The sequence below is a fragment of the Pelophylax lessonae genome (genome assembly GCF_965119305.1).
Source record: "Pelophylax lessonae genome assembly, chromosome: 8".
NCBI lineage: Eukaryota > Metazoa > Chordata > Amphibia > Anura > Ranidae > Pelophylax > Pelophylax lessonae.
Window position 1 is genome coordinate 86,787,523 of NC_138775.1, and position 22,002 is coordinate 86,809,524.

Below are 22,002 nucleotides of genomic sequence, written 5' to 3' on the forward strand. Positions count from 1 at the left end.
ACGTCAACAGGGAAAGGAGGATCCTGATCCTTAATGGAATAAGCCTGCACCACCGTCTGTCTGATCCATCTGGAAATGGTCGCAGCAGACGCGGCCATCCCCTTAGGGGGGTCCACCCATAAGGACAAACCGAGAATCCGATTTCCTGAAGGACTCAGTCGCTGTCAGGTACACCCTGATTGCCCGAACCACATCCAACGAATGTAAGGCAATCTCTTTAGGATGCTTAGGCTTAAGACACAGAGAAGGCAACACAATGTCTTCTTTTAAATGCAAACCTAGAGACGACTTTTGGAAGGAACGACTGACAGGTACGAAGAACCACCTTGTCTCTGTGAACCACCAGGTAATGTGAATGACAGGACAACGCAGCCAGCTCCAACACCCTGCACGCAGAAGTAATAGCCACCAAGAAAGCTATCTTCTGTGTCAAAGCGAGCAGAAGAACCTCACAAATATTTTCAAAGGGCGGTTTCTGAAGAACCGACAGCACCAAACTGAGGTCCCACGGAGGCAGAGACTTCACAGGGGGAGCCAGATGGTGGGTGGACACCCTGAACAAAGGTTTGAACCAAGGAATTTGTGGCCAACGGGCGTTGAAAAAATATCGCCAGGGTCGATATCTGGCCTTTGATGGTACCCAAGGCCAAAACGCTGATCTACACCTCTTTGGAGAAACTTCAAGACACGAGACACCGAGAAGGAATGGGGGGAAACCCCCAGAGACTCACACCAAGTAATGCATGGCCTCCAAATTCGATGACAAATCTTCCTAGAAGTAGATATTCTAGCTTTTAACAACGTAGGAATAACCGATTCAGACATCCCTCTATCCTTCAACACCTGGCTTTCAATAGCCAGGCCGTCGAAGCCAGCGACTAAAGCAGGATGGAAGATCGGTCCTTGAGTTAACAAGAGGGAGTTTCAGAGGGACATCGACAACCAGCCGTACTAGGTCTGCGTACCAGGATCTGAGAAGACAGTCCGGTGCCACTAGGATGACAGGAATCCCTTCTGCCTCGATCCTTCACAGAAGTCTCAGCAGAAGAGTCAGCTGAGGAAATGTACGTACATTAGACGATATTGGCTCCAAGGAGCTACAAGAGCGTCCATGGCATGGGCCAGAGGATCCCGAGACCTTGCTACGAACCTCTGAACCTTCCTGTTGAGACCAGAGGCCAACAAGTCCACATCGGGAGCCCCCCACCTGGTGGAGAGACCATTCTCCCTAAGCCAACTTCTGCTGACTTAGGTAATCTGCCTGTCAAATCTTTGCACACATGGAATATGTACAGCAGAGATGGCTGGAACATGTTAGAATGCTGGCTAATTCCCATCCTGCTATGGCACTTTTGTTGCCCCATTGATGATTGACATATGCCACGTCCGTGGCATTGTCCGATTGAATCCTCAACGGGCGCCCCTGCAGACGATCCGTCCAATGAATTAAGGAAAGCCTGATCGCCCGAATTCCCAGGATATTGATCGGCAGACTTGACTCCTCCCGAGTCCAAACCCCCCCAAGTTGGATCCGTACCCAAGACACCTCCCCATGCGCAGAGGCTGGCATCAATTGTTACCACCGTCCAGTACAGGGGAAAGAGGATTTTCCCTTTCAAAGCAGAGCTACCAGATCAGGGATCCCCTCATACTCCAGCTGAAAAGGATCAGATTGTCTAGAGCCTGTGGGTTTTTGTTCCATTTGACAAGGATCTCCTTCTGTAGAGACCTGGTATGGAAATGAGCAAATAGAACTGCCTCGAAGGTGGAGACCATCAGGCCCAACATTTGCATGCAAGCCCTGAGGGATAATCGCCAGTTGGACGTCAGGAGCCGTGTCGCATCCTGCAACTTCCTGAGTTTCACCTCTAAAAGAAACACCCGGGATAAGGTCGTGTCCAGGGTCAGGCCCAGATAGTCCAGTTTTGTGGACCGAACCAGAACAGATTTTTGAAAATTCAGTCTCCATCCGAACTCTTGCAAAGTTCGCATCAAAATGTCCAGATTGTCTTTCAGGGCATTCGGAGACTGCTCGCAGGAGATCGTCCAGGTACCCCAGCACCGCAATCCCCTTCTGCCTCAGTAAAGCCAACACTGAGGCCAACACTTTTGTAAACACCCGAGGAGCCAAGCCAAAGTGTAATGCCACAAATGGATAGTGCTCCTCACCCACGGCACAACAAGTAAACGCTGATGCCTGACATATATTGGGATATGAAGGTAAGCGGCCTGGATATCGATAGAGGCCAGAAAATCCCCTTGATGAAGGGATGTCACCACAGTGCGAATGGATTCCATTCAAAATTTCTGAACCCGCACAAAGCGGTTCAAAGCCTTGAGATTCATAATGGGACGGACCTTGCCTTCCTTCCAGGGAACAGTAAAGAGGTTTTAATAAAACCCCTGAAAGCACTCCGATTCCGGAACTGGTACAATGACCCCCTGTAAGAGCAGATACTGTACCGCCCCAAGAAGAAATTGTACACGATCTGAGGACAAACGCAGATTGGAAGGAAAGAACCTTGCCGGAGGCAAGGACTGAATCTCGATCTTGTACCCGGACCAAATGAACTCGTGGACCCATTTGTCTTGAAGTCCACAGATCCGGAAAGAAGCGAAGACGTCCCCCCACCCCAAGTACAAGTGAGGGCGCCGCTTCAGGCAGAAGCAAGCTTGTCTGCGGTCCCAGAGGGGCCGATCTGGACTTACCCAGAGCAGGGCCTCTTGGAGCCCGCTGCGGGGTTACGGGTGGATTTTGATCCCTGGTCCTTAGATCCGAAGGACAAAAGGACCGCTTATGGGCCTTGAAGAAAGGACCATGCTTGCGACGAGTCTCTTTACTCCTGGCAGACTGCGGAAGCAGAGTACTCTTGAACCTTTTGTAAGACCCTTAATGATCTCCTCTATGGAAGCTCAGAACCAGCGGTCTCCCACAAAAGGGAGGTCAATACCTTCTTGGAAGCCTGGTCCGCAAACCAGTATTTCAGCCATATCATCATGCGGCGCAGAGTCACCACCGTCACGGACACCCAGCAGGCTAAGTTGGCCGCATCCAGAGAGGCATCTCAGATATACTGCAACCTATGGACCAACTGGTCCGCCAGCTCCGCCAGGTCAGGAGGAGGTTGTCCACCTTGCAAATCCTGGCCATGGTGAAAAGGTATCGTAATAGATATTCAGCTCTCTTGTCAATGGGGTCCTTAAAGGACGGAGAGTCCTCCACCGGAAAGGAGGGTGGCTTTATTCAACCTGGAAACCTGGAGTCCACCACGGGTGGTACTGTCAGTTTCTTTAGCAGGGACACTTTAAATGGATACCTTCTAGCAAAGTGCTTAGGGGAAACCCACTGACTTGCGACAATGTTCTAAAAATAGGCGGGAATACCTTTGCCGGGTTGGAGGTTCTGCGGGTACCAAACTGCACCTACGCAGTAGTAGCTGCCTCCTCCAATTGTAAATTTCCCCACATTGATACAATCAAAGCATCCAATAGCCTTTTCATGAGCGACTTTAGTGGAAGAGGAGTCATCATCACTATCAGAACACTCAGGGTGCGTGGACGTATACCCAGTAGGATGACTGGCGTTCGCGGCGGCCAAATCCATCTCAGAATCTGAGGAGGCAGAGGATGCAGCTGAAGGCGGAGGATGCTTTTTACTCGTCCTATTTCGGAGGGCCAAATCTACTTTAGACACCAGTAAATGTAGGATGGCCGTCATAGCAGACAAGGTGGTCTGGGACCTCGCAGGCCCTACAGCCTAAGAGGGGGTCAGGAGGTGACTCCATAGGTTAACCTGGAACCGCCAACAAAATGTGTAAAATTGCTGTGAAAAAGTACCAGCCCACCGCTGCATCAGCAATACTATAAGTCCCAGTGCACTAAAATCGCTATAGCAGCAAGACAGAGCCAAATAACCCCTGTAGGGACTCACCACCCCCTTCACAGATGCGGATGCAGAGTGTCAGGCTGCACGTGGTGCGTTGATCAGAGAGGAAGTTCATAGAACTGCTACTAGAGGCCCACCACCGAATCACCTCCCCATAGTCTCCAAAACCGTGGCTCCCGGGACCCTCCAAGGACCACCAGGTACAGTTGGACAGCAAAAGGGGACCCCCACTAGGGATCCCCCACCAGGACCACCTCCCCCCCCAAAAAGCCATGTTTGTACCCCCTCCCAGCACCCGCTCAACACCCGTTCCAAAATCAGGCATGGCTGCCCCGGGAGGGGGGGATAGGTATGGGTGAATGGGGGGTGATCGACAGAGGGACCCTGATATTGAGGGGGGGGGAGCGTAAAGTGGGAAGAAAGGCAACTCAGGGGTTCGACCAACCCAGGGAGGGGCCCACGTCCACCCCGAGGGGCAACCAGAGGGGCGGGGGGACACTACTTACCGCACCATGGGACCAGGCAGGCACCACTCCAGACAGACCACCCACCATATTGGCATGGGGGTGCTGCGGGCCACAGGTACGCTGAGACTCAGGTCATGACTAAGATCGTGACCAGGGCTATGCGTCCTCGCAAGACTTTAACTCGCCGGTCAGCCCCCATTCAGTGGGGCTATGTCGCGGCCAAACCAACGCAAAGCTAAGGTCGGGTCACGCTCGCTGGCCAGACTGGGACGACCTTAAGGATCTAGGATATCCAGTCCATCGCCCAGTCTGGCAGTTTATTGTAGTTCTCACAGGAACAGAAAAATAATAAAAAGAAAAAAATTTTGTTTAAAAAAGGAAAAAAGGCTAGGACCAGAGATCCCAGGGAGGAACTAGGTCCTTACTCCTGACTAGGCAGAAAAAAAAAACAAAAGTCCTATAGCAGGAAGTGGGAGTATAACCCTTGGACTGCCCTATAGGCGTGGTCAAATCGTTTCCGCCTAGTGTCCTACTCCTATGGAGAGCAGCATAAACCTATCGGTCAAGAAAATATGGAGCTGTGTCTGTCAATGAACAAAATACAACATTTTTATAGCATTTTCTGTCATCAAAATGATGTATGAGCAGCTAATGATAATAGCAGTTATTAACTTATTTTCAACTGCAGCTTGCAGAGCTATATCAGGACTTCCACTGTGATCCAGAGTAGAGAAGACCTTATCTTTTGTGATGTGGTGTCAAGGATTTACCGCATAGAACGGGGCAATCACCAGGATGATGGAGGATAAACGCAGGATGTCAATAAGTACCAGAAAAGTTTTGCAAACCAAAGAAAAAAAAATTGCCTTTGAAGTACAAACACCTAAAGCGCTTATGAGGTTACAGATGATTAAACAGAAATGTGACTACCTGTGAAAGCTTGTTGTTGCCTAAATCCAGGTTGACCAGAGAATATAATTTATTGAGCCCCTTGAGACTTTCTAGCAGGTTTCCAGCTAAGTTTAGCGTTTTTATATTTCCAATCTTTGAGTGAATGCCTTCCAGCCCAGAGAGTTTGTTGTAGGACAGATCCAGGTGAATCAAGTTGTATAAGTGCTATAAAAAAGTGAAGTTAACAGTTTTTAACACTAAAAAAATGTAAGCAATCATTGTACAGTAACACAGTACTCAAAGTCATCTCATCAAGACTGGAAGTAGAAAAATGCATACTTTTGGGATTGGGCATATATTTTCAAGTTTACATTTCAAAAATTTAACCAGAACACATCAGCATACACCTGTGACTGCCTCGGTTTATATTCCAAAGCCTGTCAAGTATATTCCACAACATTATAAAATGGACTGCAGCATCACAAATAGGAAGGGGAGAAAAGGGGAGTAAAGCTGGGTATACGCATGCCGAAATACAGCTGGTTTGGCCAGTATGGCCACCTTATGTTGAACAGAACTGCTGGAAAAGCAGCATTCGATTAATGCATGCAGTCAATGACTGCAGATCTTATCAGTGTATTGTGACGGGGGGGGATCCCTGCATCAATATGTGTGAATGTGGGGGGCAGTTTTTTTTCAACCCGCTGGTTGAATGAAAAGCTATTCATGTAAACCCTGTTTCAGTAGGTCAAGGGTCAGGACAACTCTGGCTATCAGAGTCCAGACTGAGGCTCCATGCACACTGGGATTTAAAAAAAAAAATGCCAGTTCCCTAGGCCAAAAAAAATGCTTGTATAGAAAGTTTTTTGTACAAAGTTCAGACAAGTTTTGCCTTTTTTCTACCAGTAATAAGCTCCAATCAGAAACGCAAACCAGAAGGGTTTTTTCCTGCCTCGAAATGTTGACCTCAAAATATACCTCTAATCGTCCTAATGTGCATGGACAAATCGGATAACATTGAGCTGCTTCTAAAGGCAGAACACAAAACTCCTCTAGAAGCGGTGATATTTAAGCCAGTGTGCATGGAGTCTGAATTAATGCTCATTGTTTACAGTTTGGTACTGGGAGAGATGGTTTGAAAAGCATGTTAATTAGTTTGTTATCTTTGCTTTGGGCAAACATGAGCTGACAGTTGCCTAATCTGTCCATTTTAAACCTCTTTCCAACATACACCTGACGGCTGATTGCTCTTGAAGAAATGATCGACCGAACAAATTAGAAAACCTACTCCAATAGCTGCTGTCCCCCCTAAGCAGCAACTGAAGAAACTGTCAACACCTCCTTCTCCTCTTTACTGACATAAGCAGCATAGGTGTTGATGCAGCAGCTGTCCAAAATTGGTATCTTACAGACGTGATAAATACGAGAAGGTCTGGGGATACTAGAAGGAAAGCAAGAGGAGACCCGGATCACCACACAGAGCCGAGATCTCCCACTGTGACACAGCTTTGATTTGAATTGCCCTGGCAGACTTAGTCCCACACGATCAGAACACCTGTGCATCCCTGTAAAGGTACGCTGTGTATGCCCGGTGTGAACAAGGCCTTAGGCCCCTTTCACACAAGCAGACCGATTGGATTGAAAACTTTTTCAAGCGGGCCCTGTACAGGGATGCACGGAACACCTGTGCATTCCTGTGCGGGTAAACATGACCCTCCATGGGCGTATACTTAAGTATGCCACATGTGAATGATGCTTTGGTAGTAATTTAGCAGGAATTTTGTGTTATGTTGTGTTTATGTGCACTATTAATGATTTTAGTATATTTTTTGTGAAAATAGCGATAAGTTAGCGATCAATAGCACATTCTTATTCTACAGGTCAGGCATGCGCTTTGTTTGGTGGTTTGTCTGGCTTGAGGGCCGGTTCACACTGCCAGACATTGCATATGATTCTTACCGAATTGCTGTGCGGATCATATGCAATGTCTGTGCGATGCAAATTCAGCCATACAAACTGTATGACTGAATTCGCATCACATTTAGACCAAACTCGTGCTTTTTTTTCCCTGCACCAGAATAGGATCGCATGGGTGTTCCTACCCATGCAATTCGATTCCTGTCTGAAATCAGTTTGCAAATCTCAGTGCGAACTATGATCTTGGGGTGTCATTAACTTTGTATTGACACCCGCAGCAGTTCACAGAGGGCAGTGTGAACTGCCGGTGTTCCGTGAAAAAAACCCTACCTGTGAAAATTCCCTACCCTCGTCACTTCCGGTGAGGGTACGTCATACATCAGCTGAGCTGCTTGCCAGTGCGCATGTGCACAGCTGCGGAGGGTAGGGAATTTTCACGGGGTAGGGTTTCTTCACGGAACCCCGCCTCATTCATCAGCTGTTGCCATGCGAAATCATCTCGGCTCCAACCCATCAGACTTCCCTCATCTCTGCTCCAGGAAAATTTAATCGGCAGCGGGTCTATGAAAATACAAATCACGGCTACAGTGTTTTAGAACGTAACAGTCACTCATTTGGGACGCCACACCTGCTGATGAGGGATGTCTCCGAGATTATTTAATTTAGCGGCTGGGCATGCACAGTGGGACGCGCTGCAACAGCTGATAAATGACGTGTAAGGTTAAAAAAACACTACCCCATGAAAATTCCCTACCCGCCGCAGCTGTGAGCATGTGCACTGGGAAGCTGCTCAGCTGAATGACGTACCCTCACAGGAAGTGACGAGGGTAGGGAATTTTCACGGGGTAGGGTTTTTTAACGTTACACCGGCGATTCAGGTGCGATGTGGGAACCCGCACTGGATCTGCAGGGTTTTCCGCATTGCACCAGTGTGAACCAAGCCGGAGAGAACTTTTCAAATTATGAAAGCTGTAAGTGAAAAAAATGGTAAACTTTGGATTTATTGGGGTAAATTTTTTTTTTTTTTTTTACAGTTTTGCGTACATTTCGTTTTCACCATTTCACAAAAAGGTACAGTTTAAAATGTACAAAAATGAGTTCAAATATTTGTTATTTATTAACTCAATATAGTTTTAATTTTTATATTTAGAAGGAATTTTGTACATTTTGCCATGTATGAATCAACAATTAATGATTTTAGTGTATTTTTAGTGGAAATATTGGTTCGATAAACATTTGCGCAAATATCGCGGTGCCTTACAAATCAGTAGCACCTTATTTTTAGTCTACTGGCCATGTGCTTTCAGAAAATATATGCTTTGGGGGTCTTTTATAAACTCTGAAAGCGGTATATGAAAAAGGAAAACCTCCAGATTTTTAGAGACATTTTTGCGTACCTCCGATTTTCACTATTTCTTAAAAAGGCGGAATTTAAAATTTACAAATATTTGTTATTTTTAACTCAATACAGGTTTAGCTTTTATATTTAGAAGGAACTTAGCAGGGATTTTGTAAAATTTGCTGTGTTTGTATCTGCTAATGATTTTAGTGCACTTTTAGTGAAAATATTGTTTTGGCAAACATTTGCTCTTATATCGTGGGGCCTTAAATATCAGTAGCACCTTCCATTTATTCTACTGGTCTTTAGCTTTCAGAAAATGTATAGATTGGGAGGGGTTTTTAAAAACCCTGAAAGCTAAAAGTGAAAAACAAAACCTCCAGATTTAGACAAATTTGGTTATTTACAGTTTTGTGTACATTCAGTTTTTACCATTTTGCAAAAATGTGCAATTAAAAATGTACAAATATTTGTTATTAACTCAATACAGGTTAAGCTTTTTATGTTTAGTAGGAATTTAGCAGGAATTTTGTAAAATGTGCGATGTTTTTATCTGCTATAAGTGATTTTAGTGTGGTATTTTTTTTGCGAAAATATTACTTTGGTAAACATTTACGCAAATATCGTGGTGCTTTAAAAATCAGTAGCACCTCCCTTTTGTTTTACTGGTGCTATGCTTTCAGAAAATATATGGCTTGAGGGGTCTTTAACAAAACACTGAAAGCTGTAAGGGAACAATGAAAACCTCTAGCTTTTTTGAGAAATTTGTATATTTCCATTTTTGCGTATGTTCGATTTTCACCATTTGGCAAAAGACGCAATCTAAAAAATGGATTTTTGTAAAATCTTACCGTAAAATCCTTTTCTCTTAGCTCATTGACAGACGTAGTCCTCGGTGATACAGCACCTTCGGGTTATGTTGCCTCCACAGGAGCAGGACTAGACAGGAAATTAAAATGCTCTGGCCACACCCTAGGGGCAGTCCCAGAGGGTATATCCTCTCTCTCTGCCTCAGCAAATCAGTTATGTCAAAAAGCAGTCTTTAGAGATTTCAACCCAACCCAACTCCAAAACAGAGGGGCGGGGACTACGTCTGTCAATGAGCTAAGAGAAAAGGATTTTACGGTAAGATTTTACAAAAATCCATTTTTCTCTATCGCTCATTGACAGACGTAGTCCTCGGTGATACAGCACCTTCGGGACGTCAAAGAGCAGTATCAGAAATGAGGGGTGGGAAAATGGAAATCAAATCCCAATCTAGAAGGCCCAACCGGTGCCAACTAGAAGTTTACAATGCTCATCCTTAATGATGAGACTCAACAAAAAAGAAATTTTTCAAACAGAAAAAAACTCTCGAGGTAGACCACCGGTCTCCTCAAATTGCGGCCTGCAAAACCTTGCGGCCAAATGAGGCATCCGCCGATGCCGTCACATCAATTTTATAGAATTTTGTAAAGGTATGTACCGACGACCAGGTGGCCGCCTTACATACCTGGACCACTGACGCCTGATGGCGAAAGGCCCAGGAAGTACTGAGCGCTCGAGTGGAGTGCGCCCTAACAGGGAACGGAGGACTCTGACCCTTAATAGAATAAGCCTGTACCACCGTCTGTCTAATCCATTAGGCAATGGTCGCGGCAGATGCAGGCAAACCCTTTCTGGGGCCATCCGTGATCACAAAAAGTGAATCCGTCTTACGGAATGATTCCGTAGCTTTCAGGTATACTCTGATTGCCCGAACCACATCCAAGGAATGCAACGCATGTTCCCGATGATGCTTGGGCTGAGGACACAAGGAAGGTAGTACAATATCTTCATTCAGATGAAAATCTGAAACCACCTTAGGAAGAAAGGATGGCTTAGGATGAAGTACTACCTTATCCCTATGAATCACTAGGTATGGGGACTGGCATGATAATGCAGCCAGCTCTGACACCCTGCGAGCAGAAGTGATAGCCACCAAGAAGGCCACCTTCTGGGATAAAGTAAACAAGGGAATCTTCCTGATGTTTTCAAAGGGAGGTTTCTGTAGAACCGACAAAACTAAATTAAGATCCCAGGGCGGTAAGGGCGCGCGGACTGGTGGAGCCAGGTGCCGCACCCCCTGGATGAAATTCCGCACCAAGGACTTGGTAGCTAAAGGTTTCTGAAAGAAGATTGCTAATGCTGAAACTTGACCCTTGATGGTGCTCAAGGCTAGCTTCTGCTCAACCCCTTGTTGCAAAAAAGCCAATATTCGAGTCACCGAATAGGTACGTGGAGGAAATCCTAAAGATTCGCACCACGCAATATAAGTCTTCCATGTGTGATAATAGACCTTGCTGGAAGTCGCTTTCCTTGCTTTAATAAGGGTAGGAATGACTGAAGCTGACAAACCTCTGTCCTTCAGTACTTCGGTCTCAATGGCCAGGCCATTAAAACCAGCGACTGTAGAGCACGATGGTAAATTGGTCCTTGAGACCACAGACACTCCCTGAGACGAAGTTCCCACGGAACGTCTGCGACTAGCCTGTCCAAGTCGGCCAGGCCGGCTTGACGAGGCCAGCCTAGAATTTCTAGGACCACTGGTGCTGACTGGATCTGAACCAGGCGTCCCTAGAGCTATTTGGCCCCGACCATCCGAGAAAGTCTGGTCGTTTTCTGTTCCCACACATTTATCAGATACCTGATTGCTATCAGGAAGGGTGATCTTTTCTGGTTGAACCTCAGGGACCGAAGTCACCCGGCTAGAGGCTTCTTGGCCTGTCTGGTCAACCAGATCCGATTCCTGTGGGGAATTGAGACTAATCTTAGGAAAAGGTAAAGGAAAAGATCTATTCAGGGAACGGTGACTACCGCTCCCTGTAGTACTTAAATGTTGGAAGGGAAGAATCGCACCGGTAGTAGTAGTTGATGCTCGATCGAATGTCCTGAATACCGGTGAAAACGTCCCCCCACCCTCAAACCGGGTGGGGGCGCACCTTCAGGCTGTGTACTCCTTTGCTTCGGGTTTGGCTGAGTTGGTCCTCTGTTTGTCCGACCAGCCTTTCTTGAACCCTCCTGGAGGAGTCTTGCCTTTCCCGCTTGTTCCAGCCGGGCGTGCGAACCCTTTATGGGCGGTAAAGAAAGGTCCTCGCTTGTTACGAGGTCCCTTAGCTTTAGCAGCCTGTGGCAAAAAAGTGCTCTTGCCCCCAGTGGCATCCTTAATGATTTCATCTAGGGTGGCCCCAAATAGACGATTCCCCTGAAAGGGGAGATTCGTCAAGGTCTTTTTGGAACCTAGGTCAGCTGACCAGCATTTTAACCACAGCACACGTCTGAGGATTACCGCTGACATAGATGCATGCCCTAATAGGGGAGTAGTGTCCAAGGCTGCGTCACAGATAAACTGTAGCCCTTGTATAATCTGTTCCATCAAATCAGATGTTTCCTGGGGAATATCTTTTCCCCTAAGGTCTTGGCGTACCAATCTCGCCCATTCCGTAAGTGTCTGGGAAACTAGACCAATAACAATTACTGGTCTAAAAGCTGACCCTATCAGAGAGAAGATGGTGCGGGACTCTGCTTCCATCTTTCGATCCACCGGATCCTTAAAAGACGAAGTGTCCTCCACTGGGATAACCGTGGCTTTATTAAGCCTGGAAATAGGTGGATCCACCACTGGTGGTACCGTCCATTTCTTAATGATGGATTCCTCAAACGGATAGCGTCTAGCAATACGCTTGGAAATAGTAAAGGTACGTTTAGAATGCTCCCATTCTCCTTTAATCTTATTACCAAAACACTTGGGTACAGGAAAAACCTTCACCGTTTTGATGGGCTTGTTAGTACCAAAAGGAATCTCTGTATCAGTTGCTTCTGCCGGTAAAACCTCAAGTTTTAAGGTTTCCTGCACTGCCACAACTAGTGCGTCCACCAATGCTTCTTCCTGAATTATAGCGAGAGAAGAAACGTCCTCCTCACTGTCTGAGGGAGCTTTACCTGAGGTAACAGCCCTTGCAGAGGGACCTGCAACTGCAGTGACCATCTCTGAATCTGAGTCAGAGGTGTCAGATAATATAGGGGTAGGCGGGGGTCGCTTCCTTGACCCTCGTCCCTGACAGGCCGCCTCCACCCGAGCCACCATAGACTCCAAAATTGCTGTAAATGCCTCTACACTCTGTGCACCGGCGGGTCCCGTGGCCCCCTCGAGGGAAACAGGTGGGGGAATTTGTGTGGCAGGGTCCATGATTATTCCAGTAACTTCCCGGATAATATAATTCAAAAATAAAAAACTTTTTTTTTTTTTTTTCACAGACCCCCAGCGCCACAAAAGCCCCTTAGTGTTACCTGCTAGGGATCCCTATCGATCGAGAGAGAGAGAGAGAGAGAGAGAGAGAGAGATAGACCCCCAGGCTCACCACTTGATGCTCAGAGTTTAACTGCAACAGGTTACAGCGCTGTCTTGACAAACAGGAAGTCTTTTGGCTGGCTGCCCAGGAAGAAAGGAGGCGGCTCCGCCCCTCTGCACGCCTTCCGGCGCCTCCCCAAGCTCCACGAGGTGTTTGGATCACCTCAAACATGGCCGCCCCCATGCTGGAGACACGAGGCTACGCCAAAATGGCGGCTCGTGCAATCCAGCAAAAAAAATGGCGGCGGCCTGTACCGAATAGCGGTGTGCTGCACGGCACACAACACTATCTCTGCATGGGGATTTTTGGCGTGGTTGGCGGTACCGGCCCTGGCGGACCTCATGGCCGTTCGGAAGGCCTGCTATAGCTGGAGATTTGACTAGGAAGGCAGTCTACATGTCCGTGGCTTCTGACTGGTAGGTACCTTATTCTTATCACAGTAAGATTCCCAGACTGCCACTGATTACAATCTTTTAAACATGTATACAATTAGATTGTTAGCTCCCAAACCAAGCCTCCTGGCTTTTTGCACATAAAATCACACTCAAAGTAGGGGGATCTGTGCCATGTTATAGGATAGAGGGGGACTCTATCTTACCATACAGAGAGGGGCCCGCGTTCACCACAAGACCCGTCAGGGGGAAAAGGGGGAACATACTACTCACCATACCGGAACCAGGCGGGCACCAACTCCTGACAGTACCCTTCTCCACCGGGGCGGGAGGGCTGTCGACCAATACGGACGCCGTGACTCATGGTCTTTGGCGTTTCAGCGAGACGTTTAACTCGCGGGGTCAGTCCCTTAATGGGACTTTGTCGCGGCCGACCCAGCGCGGAGCTATGGCCTGCACGCGCTCGTAGGCTGAACTGGGGTGACCACCGGATCTCAACATCCAGCCCGTCGCCCAGTTCAGCTTTCTTGCTTGAAGATCTCACAGGAACACTGGAGAAAAAAGCTGTCTAAAAAATCTTTTTAAGAAAAAAATCTTGCCAGGACCGAAGATCCCAGCAAGGTATCTAGGTCCTTACTCCTAACTAGACAGAAAATAACTGATTTGCTGAGGCAGAGAGAGAGAGGATATACCCTCTGGGACTGCCCCTAGGGTGTGGCCAGAGCATTTTAATTTCCTGTCTAGTCCTGCTCCTGTGGAGGCAACATAACCCGAAGGTGCTGTATCACCGAGGACTACGTCTGTCAATGAGCGATAGAGAAATGTACATATAGTGGTTATTGACTCAATACAGGTTAGCTTTTATATTTAGCAGGGATTTTGTAAAATGCGCTGTGTTTTTATCTGCTAATATTTTAGTGTATTTTTGTATGTAGTGTATGTAGTGATTTTAGTGTATTTTTAGTAAAAATATTGTTTGATAAACATTTGCCCAAATATCATTGTTCCCTAAAAATCAGTAGCACCCTATTTGTATTCTACTGGTCATGTGCATTCAGAAAATATATGGTTTGGGGGGGGTCTTTAACAAACTCTGCTGTAAGGGAAAATAAAAAAGCAAAGTAAAAATTGCAAAAATAGCCTCGCCAGCTAAGTTTAAAAGTGGAGCACAGGCCCTGGCAGCAAAAGGGTTAAAGGGGAGTGGAGAACACTGCACTTACTAATTCATGCCATTGAGAAGCAAAATAAAGTCTGTTTGTTACATAGTCACCCTCAAGAAGTCAATATAGGGCAGAGCTGCATGCTTTTTGGCCACTTGTGGACCCGAAGGCTTTATCCCCTTAAAGAGGATGTAAACTCCCCTTCATGACTTTTGCCTATAGGTAAGCCTATAATAAGGCTTGCACCGTTTAGGAGATATTTACATTGCATGCAGCCGATGACATCATCGGCGCATGTGCCCTGAATAAAAGGACACCTGTGCCGTTCCTTCAGAGCCCTGTGCCATGAACGGCGGCTCCCGCGTGCATGCGCGGGAGTGAGGTCATCGTGCCTCTGGCCAATCAGACGGCCGGAGGACACGAACCAGGAAGAAGGACAGCCGAACAGGTCAGCCGTCTCAGCAGGGAGCGAGCGGCACTTAGTTTTTAGGCATTTCATAATGAGCTAGTATGTGATGCATACTAGCTCATTATGCCTTTGTCTTTCAGGTTTTTCTTTTTTTAATTTTTTTTTTTTCTGAGGTTTACAACCTCTTTAATGACCAGGCCATTTTTTGCGATACAGCACTGTTATTTTAAATGACAATTGCGCGGTTGTGCGACGCTATATCCAAATAAAATTGATGTCCTTTTTTTTTACCCACAAATAGAGCTTACTTTTGGTGGTATTTGATTACATCTGCGATTTTTTTTTTTGCGCTATAAACAAAAAAAAAAAATTGTAAAAAAAAGAAAATCAAAATTTTCTCATCGTTTTAGGCCAATATGTATTCTGCTACATATTTTTGGTAAAAAAAAATCCCAATAAGTGTATATTGATTGGTGTGCGCAAAAGTTATCGCGTCTACAAACTAGGGGAAAGATTTGTGTGACATTTTCAAAGTCCTTTGAAAACATCACAGGAAGTGAGGAAACGCACGGCGTGACGTCAGCACACAGCTTGGAGCGCAAGCCGGAATACTCCGCTCGTCACTCTGCAGCAAAGCGGAGCACTGTCACGGTTACTGTAATTCTTTTGCCTTTTATCCTATTTACCCATGGATCGGAAATAACGGAATTTTTGTAAAAATCTTACCTGTAAAATTCCTTTCTCTGAGTCCTCCGACAGTCGCCGCCATCTTCATATTCGTCACAATGGGGTATTAGACTTTGCTCCGTAGGAGTAGCTAGGCAACAGAATATGTCAATATTAAAGCTTTTAACATATCCCCACCCCAGGGGGTGGTCCCCTCAGTCTATACCCTCCTGCTTCCTGTTTCATACCTCAGTTTCAGTAGAATAGCAGTAGAGTACCTAAACCCCAAAAGAGGGGCGGGGGCGGCGACTGTCGGAGGACTCAGAGAAAGGAATTTTACAGGTAAGATTTTACAAAAATTCCGTTTTCTTTTACGTCCTCCGACAGTCGCCACCATCTTCATATTCGTCACAATGGGGACGTCCCAAAGCAGTGCAAACATGAGGGGTGGGAAACGTAGCCGCGCCTAAAGGCAACGCAGTCTCCACATCAAAGAAAGGAACCTTACCAAAGGAAGGAAACCAGCTGGGCAACATGAGAAAAAACTTGCTCAACGGGAGCAATGACCCAGGAAAAAAAACAAATAAACCAGGGATAAAAAGAAATCCCAAACAGCCAAAGGTCCAAAACAAGGGACCCTAAGGAAACGCCGCACTAAGAACCTTGCGGCCAAAGGAAGCATCCGCCGATGCTTGAACATCCACTCTATAGAATTGTGTGAAGGTGTGCACGGTCGACCAAGTCGCCGCCCTCCACACCTGGGCCACAGAAGCCCTATGATGACAGGCCCAAGACGTACTCAGAGATCCGGTAGAGTGCTCCTTCACAGGCATAGGGGAAACGTTTCCCTGCAAAGCATAGGCCTGTTCAATGGTCTGTCTGAACCAATTGGCGACGGCAGAAGCCGACGCCGCTACGCCCTTCCGAGGACCCCCGGAAGGACAAACAAAGAATCCTAGTTGCGAAATGATTCAGACGATTTTAGGTAAACCCTAATCGCCCGAACATCATCCAAGGAGTGCAACTCCACCTCCGTCGGATATTTAGACTTCGCGCAAGGCGAAGGCAAGACAATGTCCTCATTGAGGTGAAATTCCGAAACCCTCTTAGGAAAAAAAGAAGGGTTAGGTCGCAAGACCACCTTATCTAAGTGAATGACCAGATACGGAGACTTGCAGGACAAGCTGCCAGCTCCGACACACTGCGAGCCGAAGTGATCGCCACCAAAAAAGTTGACCTTCTTGGACAACATAGACAACGAGATCTACCTGATCCGTTCAAAAGGACCATGTTGCAACACGGACAGAACAAGATTCCAGTCCCAAGGAGGCAGAGGTACCCTCCTAGGAGGGACCAGATGCCCCTTGAACAAAAGTGCCAACCAAGGAGTTAGATGCCATAGGACGTAGAAAAAGAACGGCCATCGCAGACACCTGACCCTTGATCGCAGCTAGCGCCAAACGCTGGGCAACACCCTTTCAAAGGAAGGACAACACCCTAGACACCGAGTACGTGCGAGGTGAAAACCCCCTGGACTCACACCAGGCAAAATAGGCCTTCCAAGTACGGTAATAGACCTTCCCCGAGGAAAAATTTCCTTGCGTCGATCAAAGTGTGAATGACCTCAGGGGAGAGACCCCTATCCCTCAGGACCTCGGTTTCAACAGCCAGGCCGTCAAAGCCAGCGACTGTAAAGCAGGATGGAATATCGGCCCTTGAGACCGGAGATCTTCTCGAAGAGGCAGACGCCACGGAGCGTCGACCGCCAGATGCACGAGGTCTGCGTACCAGGACCGGCGAGGCCAGTCCGGTGCCACAAGAATCACTGTGTTTTTGGTTCCGAGTTCAACCTGCGAAGGAACCTGGACAGCAATTGAATCGGTGGAAACGCATACATCAGTCGGTACTGATGCCACGGAGCTACCAACGTCTGACGCGTCTGCCCGAGGATCGCGCGTCCTTGCCACAAACCTTTTCACCTTGATGTTCCGACGAGACGCGAACAGGTCTACCTCCGGAAGACCCCACTTCGCGCACAACATCTGGAAGACATCCGGGTGGAGGGACCATTCCCCCTGGTCCAGGGACTGGCGGCTCAGATAAACCGCCTGCCAGTTCTCCACCCCCGGAATGTGAACCGCCGATATCGCCGGGACGTGTGTCTCGGCCCAAGACAGAATGTCGGCCACTTACCGAGCCGCTCGGGCACTCCTGGTGCCCCCTTGGCGATTGACGTAAGCCACCGCCGTGGCATTGTCCGTCTGCACCCGAACCGGACAGCCCTGCAGCCTGTCCGTCCAACGTCGAAGGCAGAGATTCATCGCACGCAATTCCAGAATGTTGATCGGAAGGGAGGATTCCTCCTCCGACCAAGTCCCCTGGGCGGACAGAACGCCCAGAACACCACCCCAGCCCGACAGGCTGGCATCCGTGGTGATCACCGTCCATGAAAGAGGACGAAAAGACTTGCCCCCTGACACCGTCGGGGACTGGAGCCACCACAGAAGATCCCTTCTGGTGCGATGGCTCAACTAAATCTGGAGATCCAGAGATTGCGGTCGCCCGTCCCACCTGGACAGAATCTCCGCTTGGAGACCCCGCGTGTGAAACTGGGCGAAGGGAATCGCCTCGAAAGCCGAGACCATCAATCCCAGACATCTCATGCACGTCCGGAGTGACGAGCACGGAACGTCCCTGAGGGACCTGACTTCTTCCTGAAGAGTCCTGAGTTTGTCGTCCGGTAGGAAGATCTTCGCCTGGACCGAGTCCAGAATCAATCCCAGGTAGGGAAGACGAATCGACGGACACAGCGTCGACTTTGGAAAATTTATCGTTAAACCAAACTCCTGTAGAGTCAGCATCGTGATGGACAGGTCCTCCTCCAGACCCTGGCTGGTCGCAGACCGAACCAGAATATCTTCCAGATACCCCAGGACAGAGATGCCCTGGGCTCTCAACAAAGCCAGAACCGGTGCAAGCAACTTGGTGAAAACCCGTGGAGCCGAAGCGAGACCAAAAGGTAACACCACGAATTGGTAGTGATCCTCCGCAATGGCGAATCGAAGGTACCTCTGGTGACCCTCGAAAAACGGGATGTGAAGGTACGCATCCTTCAAGTCGATGGAAGCCATGAAATCCCCCGGAACCAGGGCAGCCACCACCGACCGCAGGGATTCCATGCGGAACTTGCGAACCCGCACAAAGCGGTGCAGAGCCTTTAAGGCCAGAATTGGACTACCTCGCCCTCCTTCCTGGGCACAGTGAACAGATTGGAAGAGAACCCCCGAAATCTGTCCCGATGGGGCACCGGAACCACCTGAGGGAAAAAATCTGCTCTCCGGCCGAGAGAGAAAACTCGATCTTGTAGCCAGAACGAACGATTTCCTGAACCCACCTGTCCCGAACACGGGCCAGCCAGGGTTGAAGAAAAACCGAGCAAGCGCCCCCCCACCCCAGAACTGGGTGAGGGCGCCCCTTCGGGCCGCATTGTTATGGGCAGCGGGTCCGGACTGGCCGGACTTCCGCTTACCTGACCACGGCTCCTTTTGGGAGCCTTGACCTTCAAACGGTTGTCCTTCTAGTGCGACCGAAAGGCACGAAAGGACCCCTGAGAGGGCCGAAAGGAAGCATGCTTCCTACCAGGAGCCGCCTTAGCCTTGTGGGATTGGGGCAAGAGCGTGCTCTTACCACCCGTGAACCCCTTTATCAGTGTATCCAAGGATTCTCCAAAAAGGCGAGATCCATCATAGGGCAGATAGGCTAAGGTCTTGCGCGAAGATTGGTCCACAGACCAACACTGCAACCAAACCAGGCGGCGAGACAATACCGCCACACTGTGTACACGTGCAGCCAACGGCACTATATCCAAGTCCGCATCACAAAACTACATGACACCCTGATGGATTAGATCCACCATATCCAATGTCGCCAGTGAGGCCGAATCAGCCACCAAGACGCGTCTAAGCACCTGCGTCCAACTTGCGACAGCCTGGGCTGCCATAAGAGAAGCAAATAGAGCTTTTAGCATAGAACCCGTAATAGAATAAGTATGACGGGCAAGAGATTCCAGCCTCCTGTACGTGGCATCCCGGAACACCGGGGTATCCTCTGCAGGAATCGCAGTGGACTTATTCAAAACCGCTATCGCGTGATCCACCGGAGGCGGTACACACCACCGTTCATCAGAAGCGGGCGTGAAAGGATAACGCAGCTGAACCTACTTGGCACAGCAAAAGGCTTGCGTATATTGCGCCACTGTTCCTTAACAGCGCGTTGAAAATCATCAGTGCAGGGAAAGACCTGCGATGTCTTGCATCTTTTCTGCGTCCCATAAGCTGCCAGGGCAGCAGGAGGACATGGTTCATCCTGCAAACGCAGTGTTTGTTTGATAGAAGCAACCAATTCATCCATGAGTGCAAGCTCTTCAGGCGAGCCAGGGGGAGAATTATCAACCCCTTCAACCTCAGCCTCCACCTCGGACCCCACAAGATCCAGGGAGGAACGGGACCCCGATAAGGAGACCCCAGCCATAGTAGCCCCATCACCATCACCCTCTGAACCAGAGGAAATTGAAAACTCTATGCCGTTTTGTGGATTGAGCAGCCACAAGCATTCGCACCTGAGCAGCAAGGTTAGCCACAACCTCAGCCAAATCCCCCCCCTGGGGGGGAAACAGCAGTCCCTTGGCCTCCCACTAAGTGGTAGGAGATTTGCTTCCCTGAGAATCCATTGCCCCCAAACAATATGCTGGAGAATAAAGGGTTAACTGCCCCTTTAACAAGCGCGGCGAGCGCAGCCCACCGCACACACACACTAGCACAAGAAGACCCCCACAGGGATAAAAGCTCAACTCAGGCAAGGATATAGGGATAGAGAGGATAAAAAAAACCTGGATAGACCACTGCTGCTGCCTCGATCGGTGCGCCCAGGGAAAAGGAGTGATGTAACTCAGGGCGCTCTATCAAAGCCTATGGAAGGCTACAAGAAAATGGCCGCCTGCAGCGTTAACATGCGGCCGGAGCGAGCGCAGCCAAAATGGCGCCGTTTGGCGCCGAAAACGCCGCTCCTCCACCACAGTGAGGACCGCTGAAAAACACTACAGTACAGTAAAACATGGCGGACCGCCGCAGCGGTCGCTGTAATGTGCCCAAACACGATATAATCATGCCCCACAGCACACAGCCTGTCACACATTCACAGTCTGACACAGATAGTGCAGCACAGCCCCCCTCCTTGCAGCCCACAGCATGCAGCCAGAGAGACAGGGAGCTTAATAGTGTGATCAGAGGCAGGGTTACACAGTCCCAGACTGACACCCCCCAAACAGACAGGTCCCCACACAGATACACTTACCTCCTAGATGGCGTGGGGAACCCGCACAGGCGAACAAGCCACTGCACATGTGACAGGGAGAGTCGCATCCAGGACGCAGAAAAAACTGGGGTTGAGAAACCGCACAGCGTCCAGTGAGGTAGCCACCTCACCATAGCATCCCTGCACCGAACAGGGATGGGTCGTTCACTGTGCCAGGAGCATTACCTGACTGAACGCTCGAAGGCAGGCTGGGAAGCCACTGACCCACAACCTGCGACCAGGGGGATCAGCCCGAGACCCAGCCCGCATGATCCTCTTCATCAGAAGAACTAACTAATGCTGACAAAAATAACAGCTAAGTAAAGAGAGAGAAAAAACTCAAACAAAAATCAAAAAAAAAGAAGAGAAAGGCTGAGACAAAATGCCCCAGCATAGAGACATCCAGCTACTCCTGACAAGCTAGACATTGAAACTGAGGTATGAAACAGGAAGCAGGAGGGTATAGACTGAGGGGACCACCCCCTGGGGTGGGGATATGTTAAAAGCTTTAATATTGACATATTCTGTTGCCTAGCTACTCCTACGGAGCAAAGTCTAATACCCCATTGTGACGAATATGAAGATGGCGGCGACTGTTGGAGGACGTAAGAGAAAAACTCATTTTAAACTATAATACACTATTGGAGCAATGTTTTTCTCTATACTCTGGCCCCATACTGGATGTGAGGAAAAGGTGAGGAGGAATCCACTACTACCTCACACAGGAGCAGCACAAGGGAACCTACCTTGGCCCTGTGGGCCTACAAGAATGATTGGTCTTATTAGTGCTATAAGGTACATAAGACCCATTACATCTGGTAAGTCACCCATCCTTATAATATTCACTGTGGAAAAAGGAACCTATGCCACCTATAGTCACAAAGCCACATCGGATAAAGTTTTAAACACTGAGCACCTGCACTTTGATTAAAGACTGGAAGACTTATTTTGCACAAGGAAACTATTTGGACTTTGCTACTACAGTCACCTAGAATTTTACTCATTATGGACTATTATACATCCGCCTAAGTGGAACGCACATCCGCCCTGTGGAACGCACGGCGTCCCGGAAGTGCGCTATTATTGCTTTCTATGCCATTGCCCTCTATTCCCTTTGTGAGTACCTAATTTTTATATACAATAAAGTATTTTA

At 48.3% G+C, this 22,002-nt stretch overlaps 1 protein-coding gene across 2 annotated transcripts in view; it reads right to left on the reverse strand.

Moving 5' to 3' along the window:
• Positions 1-22,002, reverse strand: part of NISCH (nischarin) — a 184,850-nt gene that overhangs the window by 117,004 nt on the left and 45,844 nt on the right. For both annotated transcript variants that reach the window (XM_082265847.1, XM_082265846.1), the window contains exon 10: positions 5,284-5,469. In XM_082265847.1, the coding sequence (XP_082121973.1) occupies positions 5,284-5,469 (186 nt within the window). The remainder of the gene's footprint in view (positions 1-5,283; positions 5,470-22,002) is intronic.